This window comes from Barbus barbus, assembly GCF_936440315.1.
Source record: "Barbus barbus genome assembly, chromosome: 28".
Lineage (NCBI taxonomy): Eukaryota > Metazoa > Chordata > Actinopteri > Cypriniformes > Cyprinidae > Barbus > Barbus barbus.
Window position 1 is genome coordinate 17,131,293 of NC_136756.1, and position 8,735 is coordinate 17,140,027.

The window sequence follows — 8,735 nt, forward strand, 5'->3', positions numbered from 1 at the left end:
TCTTAAATTTTAGTTAAATCTCTGGTACTTCCCTATTTTATTCCAGGACATTAAGACAAGAAACTATTTTTAGGGGGTTGAAAATTTTTGGAAAAAATGATCAGCTAATTTTGATCACCTTTGACATTGTTGTGTTCTTGATAAATATTTGTTCCTCATATTTCTAGTGTCTGATACACATCATACCTGCAATTCCCACAGTTTCCCACACAGGATTAATAAAGTACTTCATTATACTGAGAAAAATACGTTAAACATCTCAGAGCACTCCTTGTTCCATTTACTGTAAAAGTTACATGACGTTCCTTAAAGTAATGTTATGAGGAAGCACCTTGCCTATGTGGTCAACCTTTGTCCAACATTATTAACACTGCCAGAATCACAACTGCCCATAAAGTAGTTAAATATTGTTGAGCATTTGTTCCGCTCTAGCAATTTATGTTTGAGCACTGTTTGACATATTTATGTGGGTGATGCTGGTGATTTGATGTGCACCACCCTGATTGTAGAATGGTGTGATAAATAATGCTAGTATCTTGAAAAATGTATTATGCAAACTCCATGTCAGCTTCTCCACAGTCTTCCTAAAGGTTATCAATTGTTATTATACATTAAAAAAAGAAAGGAAAAGGAGTATAAATAAAACTAGAAATATAAAAAAAATGAATGAAAATAAGATTAAGACTTGGCTTTTTAATCAGTTATGAAACTGGAAACTCTGATAGCCCAGTTCATGATTTTATTTAAAAATAAAGTTTTGATTTTCTCTGTACTATGGAGTTCTTATATTCATCACTTTCTGTTTCGCTGAAAGTCTCTAAAGTTTTATGGACCTTCAGCGTCAGAGGATGGGGAAGTTTTGCCCCCCAGGACACATGGGCGGGGCAGGAGCCCGAACAGGTCTGTTAAAGGGTTAATTCCGGACTGCAGATACAGGAAGATGTTCACGTCTGTGAAACTCAAGGCCGAACCGCTTTATGAAATTTAAGTTGAGTTTCTTAAGGAATGTAACAAATGCTCCGGTGTACGTGTGCATCATTGGATTAAAAGTAGTTTCATCCATTTGTCTCCTAAACACAAGGAAGAGAATTTTTCGGTAAGACTTATTACATTCCCAGTGAACTTGAAGTTTGACTCGTTTTTCTGGAACATTTGTTACTGTTTACATGACTTTACATAGCGCGTTCGGCTTTTAAGACGCATGTCGTGCGCAGCGTAATTTGTTGTTTTAAATGTGTCTTTATTAATTTAATCATACATTTTTAGTTTTTACGCCTTGCAGTGTGGTCATTCTGTTAAGAATCGCTGTTGCTATATCTTAGTATCTAACAGGACGTCTGGTCAAATGTAAAGTTGCATTCATCTAATATTTGCGTTAAAGATGTTTAATTCTATAAAGATCGAGATATGTTGACACGTATGCACGTTCAAAATATACTCAGAATAGATTTTCAAACGTTGATGCTTAAAGGAACACCAAGAAAGAAAACTTTGCATGCACTTGACTTAATTTTCCAAACATGCCTTTCTTTCTTGCGTGAAGGACAACAGAAGATTTTTTTTAGAATGTTACACATCTGACAGCCTCACGGCCATTTAAACATTTTGAAATGTTTTTGCATTTTGCATAAAAACTAGGTGCTCAAGTTAATGAAAAAAGTTCGAAACACATGGAGACCTTTTATCTATTCCTCTTGCGTTTAATCATAAAAGTGTATTCAGTGTGAACTCCCCCTTGGGTGTCGTTTTTGAGTACTGTAAATGATGACACAATTTTTGGCTGAACTCTCTAAATTCACTACTGCTGGAATGTGAGTGTACTTTTCCCTCTAAGATACAGCTAGCATCTGAAATGCTCTCTAATAAGTAGGCTGTCTCCAGAGTTTCTGGGGCCCCGGTTGCCTTGAGCTCCCTCATCTGAACACTTTCTCCCTGTTACAGTGTCCCTTGTAATGGGAATTTATGTGGCACTATTTTTTTCCCTTGTCTAATCTGGCTACAGTGGCCCTTGTGAGAGAAGGAAATTCCTGCCATTCCCCAGTGAGGATTCACTATCATAATTTTATCTGTCTGCATGCTTAGACGTGCTAGGTAAATTCTATGTTATGTATCTATTTCAGGCATGTGCACTTACTAAACCTTGTTTATGCGTGAAGGAAATTACATTCAACAAGTCAGATGTGCCAGGATGATATTATGTCTGTCCATCGAGACTTTAAATACTCTTTTGGAATACAAAGACAAAGCTCGTGAGCAACTGCCCATGTTTTTGCATACACACAAGATAACTGAGTCACAACTCAAGGAAATTGATTGCATTAAAAACTATCTGGCTCTACATGTACAAGATTTACACTGATCTGAGAGCATGACTTTATGTTGCTACCATGCTGAGAAATGATTAAGGGTGCGGTAAAAGCGCTTATCCCAGACCTGCCTGTACAGATAACAAATGCCAGGAGCTGTGTAGGCATGACACGGCAGAGTTATGATGAACTTTCTTTAGTGTGTGTTTGTCTATTAAACAATAACACATCGTTAGTAAGGACATTCATTTTTGGAGCTTGGAGCTGCCTGGTTTTCACTCTAACATGCACCTTCCAGAGCAGAGATGAAATTTCACCAAAGTCAGTGAACTCTCTCACTTCACTCTTGAATCAAACTCTTTCTTCCATTTGTATGCACCTGCAACTAAAGCTGAGTTGAAGGGACACACACATGCTTAATCTCATGGAAGGAAGTTAGGCAAGCCTAACATCATGTCTACTGGTGTGTGTGCACAATAAATATGCTTTGATTAAAAACCTTATCACTGATGAAGCACAGGCTGGGTTACACTGTTTTCACAGATTAATCAAGGGACTGAGCCTGGATCTTGGACGTTGATTGATATAAGACTCTTTTATGATGGTCTGTCTTGATTATTCAATCACTTTTCTGCTGATTCAGCTTTGTTTGATTTTCTGTTCACAGAGCGGGTCAGTGCTCCAGAAAAGACAGGAAAAATGAGATAAGGTTTTAAGACATTTCAACAGACACAGGACAACAAACAACATATCCAGAGGAGATTCCAGTCCATGGTAAGGTTAGGAAGCATGTCCTACAGCGACCAGACTCCACCCAGCCCCAGCAGGATCCGCAGCAGTAACTCTGGGGCGCAGTATGCTACTGCCGCGCTGGGCGTGGGCCTCATCGTTCTGGGGATAGTCATGATTATGTGGAGCGTGGTGCCAGCAGGGTCCGGAGGGAACAGCTCCAGACCCGGCATGGATCAAGGTCAAGTTCGGGAGACCTCATCCGTGGCGTTCGCCCTAGTAGGGGGAGGAGTGGCGCTTCTGCTGCTGTCTGTGTGTCTGAGTGTACGGAACAAACAGCGGGCGGCCAGGGGACAGGAAGCCGGCAGTACACCCGCTAACACACAGGAGGAGGGGGCTACGTGAGTACATGCTGTTAAATACACACCAAGGTGCAGCCACATTCTTACACTTTATGATGGTAAATAGGCCAATGACGTGACTGATTTGTTTTTGTTTTTTTGTCCTATTAATGCTTTCAAAAACACATAAAAGTATAATTCACACATACAGGGACTTGAATACACTATGATTTTTTGGGAAGATTCTAAATTAACATTCTTTTTTATTCATATAGACCATTTTGGAGTAGACTTCAGTTAACGTCACTTGCTGCTGTGCACGCATAGTGGTGGCAGAAAAACACTGGTAACAAGTGGAGGGAAAATGGATCAAATTTATGGAATAAGAGACAAAAATAATTTGTGGATGTCAGAATCGGAATGCAAATAATTTTTATAGAATACTGTCATCAAAGATGCCATTTGAAGCTAAACGCAGACATTTAAACGGACAGACTATGGATGAAAACTGCTATGATTACTCTACTTTTAAAGCATAAATTTGATTTAAACAATTTGTCTATATAATATTCACATATGCAGTTTATAGGGGACATTTGTTTATCCCTATATTTACAGCATGAAATATTATTTGAACCTATTACTATTAACATTTTATATAACATTTATTTCTCACAATTCTGACTTTTTTTCACAAATGCAAGTTTATATCTCCTAGTTCGGATTTTATAACTCGATTTAACTCAACAATAGTGAGTTTTACAATTCTGAGGAAAAAAGCCAGAAGTCAGTGATACTCATGATTCTCAGCCGAGGGGAAGAGAAAGAATCATGAGTTGTTTTTCCTTACCAGAATTGTGAGATTTAATCTCGGAATTGCGTGAATAAAGTCAGAATTTTGAAACAAAAACTCAAATTTACCTTTTTTATGATTTTATTCCATAGCTTCCATAGACTGCTACTTGAAAACTATAATTTTCTGCCACCAGATAGGCTCTGCCCACAAAAAAACCACAGAATTGGTCTATATGACAGGTTGACACAACTCTCATGATATCATAATGAAAAAGCCCCATGCAAACAATGAAATTCTTTATTAAGTAGTTTGGCATAATCATGTATTACAATGTCTTAAAAAAGGTTTGAACAAAACTGCTTTGCTGCTAATTATTATTTGAAAAACTTTGTCTGCCAAATCCAACCAACATGCAGGAAAAAAGAAACCGGACATGATATCATAAAGAAGACCCCTGCAGACCCTCATGACTGTCTCTGTGTCTCATTTTGAAGGCTGCGCCCTCCAGAGGTCACATTTGTCGGCTGAATCAAGGATGTCTCATTTTTAGAAAAGTAACCATTATAAAGTTGTCTCTTAGTCCTCTTGAGGTGTAAATTATTGTATTTTCTTTCTGACTTTGGAAAGTAATGGTTACTTTTCTAAACTGAGGCAACCTCAATGACACATACAGCTGACAATTAACCTCCAGAGGACACAAACTTGGTAATCAGACAGATTGTGTGTCAAGGTCAAGAAGTCTCGTCAAATGTTTTATAATTTGGCATGGTTGGTTCAGGTTGTAAAATGTTGTGTGGTGACTCCCAAAGAATTACTAGGGTTTTGTGAATTAATCACATTTTTATTTAGGTGTGTACGTTAACATATATTTGAGGAACAAACAAAATGCTCTTACACCACAAGGCATTTTAGTTTTTGAAAGAAGCCTCCTATGCTCACCAAGGCTGCATTTATTTGATCACAACCACAGTAAAGAGTAATATTATTTAATATTGCTACAATTTTTCTATTTTATTTTCTATTTGCATATATTTAAAGTGTAATTTATTACTGTGAGGGCATCATTATTGATACTTCAGAAATCATTAAGATAAGATAAGATAATTCTAATATGATGATTTTAATTTTTTTTGGTCCAGAAAGATTTCTTATTATCAATGTTGAAAACGGTTGTGCTGCTTAATATTTTTGTGGATATCATAATGTTTTTTTTCTTCAGGATTCTTTTTGTAACAATGTTTGTAACTTTTAATCAGTTTAATACATCCTTGCTGAATAAAAGTATTAAGCATTGATTAAGTCCCAGATGTTTTGAATGATAGTTTGAACAATAATGAGCTGAATATGCTGTGCATGGCTGTAAATGTGCATTTATTTTTGCTTCTAGGATGGAACAACTAGCTCAAAACTACACAGTTCCCACTTACGAGGAGGTGGTATTGAGTGGCCAGTATCCCATCAGTCAGTCCTCGGAGCGACACAACAGCATCACCCAGCTGCCAGCCTATGAGGAGCTAGAGGGAGATCAGCACACTGTGGAAGATGGATTCAGCCCAGCACGCAGACCTTCATCCCAAATCGACCCCAGCACTGGAGCGGGCGGCCGAAGAAACAGCCGTCCCGGGCGCAAGCTGATTCCCATTAAAATTAGGCGCATAAAATCTGCCAACCTAAGAAGGAAAAGCTTAAGCGATATCCAACAGACTAACGTGTTCACCATCGAACCCCTCACACCGCCTCCACAGTATGACGAAAAGCTCCCTCCACTTCCTACAAACGCACAACAGTGAGGTGTGCTGGAGGTTTACACTAACACCTTGATGAAGTGTGCCTACCTCCTTTACAAATTACTACTGCACTGAACTTCCTATTACTCCTCTGGAATGGATGTGCAGCACAGAGGAGGCAGTAGTATAAAAAGGGGAGAGCCTTCATTATGTCTTCCTGTGTTGGCTGAATATTTCCTGTGTAGCTAAAAAAAAAAAACACTTCAATAAAAAAGTTGCAGCTGACTGGATTAAAACTGAACTGGATTTTTTAAAGATGTTTACTGAACCACTGCTGGTCTTTATATAGGATGGTTTTGTTTTTGCTGTCGAACTTGAAATTCAGCATCCAAGTTGTCAAGACCTTTATTTCATAGGACGTCCACTAGAATTTGTTTTTGCACTGATATGTGTTTGTGTCAGGTGTGAGTGCATGTGATGTTTTTTTTTGTAAAAGTTCCATGAACTTTGCTTTGGTTCTTGTGTTGGCTTTAACTTTCTGTGTTTGTGTGTGAGTATGGTTGTTCTTAGTGACCTTGTTGCCAGAGTGACAAACCGTGAGGTCATCAGTATGTGTCTGTCCTCATGGTTTACGACACAGAGAAGTTCTTTGACCCTGCAGCTGCCTTATATCACTCTCTCAACAACACACACCACCAGACAGAGAATTTCTTGTCTCCCTTTTTCACTAACTTGGATACACAAACACTCAGTCTTTTCATCCGTTTATTTTTAACTTTTAATGTTGATTTGTCTGAAGACAACTGTGTTTCTCATAGGGCAGCTGTGGCATCTCCATGCTGTGAGGTTCAAGCTCCCAGTCATCTTTCTGCACTTGGGTTACTGCTCTAAACACTCCAGGATTTTCACATTAAGACACACCTGTAGCTGGTTATTAATGGAAATCAGTGTTTCTTTTTCTGGAAATTTTGCTAATGCCTCTGCAGTTTAAGACCGACATGGAAAAATGTTGCTGAATCTCATGTGCTATTTAATGATATGTTATATGTTTCTTTGTTTTTTTTCTTTGTTTGTTGTTTTTTTGTTATATTCTGTTTATAATTGTAAGCTATATGGAATGAGAAATAAAAGCAGTTTGACACGTGGATGTATTTGATCTAGAATATTAAAAAATATATATTATGTCACGAGGGATACTAATTATACTTAAAAATAAAGTGAGTGTGTGAAAGAGAATCAGAATAAAGTTTATCCTCGTGAGCACTTCCTGTATTTTAGAGGAACAAATATGAGTCATTTCAGAAATGAAATTGTTTGATTTGTTTTGAATCTCTATTTATGAGGTTTGTTACTACAAAAGAAAAAAATAAAGCTGTGACACAAGGATTTCATGTTGGATTCTAAATTCTCTAAAAATGAAACATTTCCATCCTGAACTGATGTATTCAATTCACACCAATAACCTTCATGTAGTGGACTGTGATTCATCCAGTAACAGAGTCAGTTCGCTATAAAGATTTATTCATTCTTGTTCACTAATTTGTTCAATGATCCTTGCTGTAGAATGAGTGGGTCATTGAGTCATTCACTCAACCTATTTGGTCAGTGAAGGGCGTATCCTTCAGAACTGTACTGGAATGCTATTGGTCGAGCTGTATCCAATCGGAAAGGAGCAACGCATTCAGGCGTGAGTGAGAGGAGATCATTCTGTGAACAAGAAAAAAAAGTTATAAGTAAGTTTGATTTTGGATTTAATAACTTAAATGCTCAATTTGGAGGTAGATTAGTATAATTCTACTACAGATGTACTGTTTATCCATAAAACCTACTGCCATCGTCTAAGACCTCGTCAGTAAGTGAATTACAGACTTTCTGAACTGCCAGCAAACTACCGTGCCAATCACGCACATTTTACAATTTTGCTATTTATTTGTTTTAATATCAGCAGTAACTAACTTTTATTTTACAGGGATTGTGCTGCAGATATTCAGTAACAAAGTAATTTAAAGTAGTAATCTGGTTTTATACATAGACCCAGACTGTAAAGGGTTTAAATGCTGTACACACATGCTGCTATTAATAGATGTGAGAATAGAAGTAATTCAACAGTGACACACCCGCACTACTGTTTCATGCAGACTTTATGATAAATTTTTAATCTCTCTAATGTTTTGATGCTGGTAGTGTAGTAAGGGAGGAGTTACTTTACCCTAGACATGACACAACTATTGTAGTTGTCAAGGAAGGGCCTTTTTTCCACATGATTTCCGTATGTTTTTAAGGATAAAGCAATAGAATCTGTCAGTCATAATGTCACTCAAATAAGAGCTGGTCAGTTTCAACACATCTGGAAGCATTGACTTCTTGACCTTTGACTGGATTTTGTTAGGAGGAAGGAAGAGGAGCCTAGTCTTGTCAAGATTAAAGTGATATGTCCATGGGGCATGCTGAGATCCTTTCAAGAGTTGAATGTCATCAGTATAGCAGAGGTGTGAGAAGTTTCAGGAGCACATCTCCTCAGGACCCATGGAAGCATGTTTCCACCACCTGAATTTTTATCTCACAATTCTGAGATTTTTTCCAGCAATTGTCAGTTTGCATAGTTTTCTCAGAATTAAATTCACAATTCTGAGAAGCGTAACTGGGAGAAAAAATACCTTTTTTTATTTTTTATTCTGTCATAAACCAGAGAAAATGTTAGACGTTTATACAGTATCTCTCAATTCTGCAGTTTTTCTCAGAGTACGAGTCTACAGTATATCACACAGTTCTGTGTTTATATTGAGAGAAAAAAATCGCAAAACTTCAAAACGGACTTCCATTTGAGTCCTGTCTA

The 8,735-nt window shown here is 37.5% G+C and overlaps 1 protein-coding gene across 1 annotated transcript; it reads left to right on the forward strand.

Moving 5' to 3' along the window:
- Window positions 1–911: 911 nt before the first annotated feature.
- LOC306848555 (transmembrane protein 51-like) lies at window positions 912–7,284 on the forward strand. Its single transcript, XM_079383184.1, has 3 exons — window positions 912–1,096; window positions 2,974–3,436; window positions 5,560–7,284. Exons 2-3 carry the CDS (start codon window positions 3,078–3,080, stop codon window positions 5,960–5,962), a joined length of 762 nt encoding a protein of 253 aa, XP_079239310.1. The 5' UTR covers window positions 912–1,096; window positions 2,974–3,077; the 3' UTR covers window positions 5,963–7,284.
- The last annotated feature ends 1,451 nt before the right edge of the window (window positions 7,285–8,735 follow it).

Bases quoted from the DNA above. Each gene is read 5' to 3' on its own strand.
- LOC306848555 (XM_079383184.1), top strand. From the start codon at position 3,078: ATGGTAAGGTTAGGAAGCATGTCCTACAGCGACCAGACTCCACCCAGC. The intron at 3,437-5,559 runs GTGAGTACATGC...TTTTGCTTCTAG, and splicing joins ACACAGGAGGAGGGGGCTAC to GATGGAACAACTAGCTCAAA.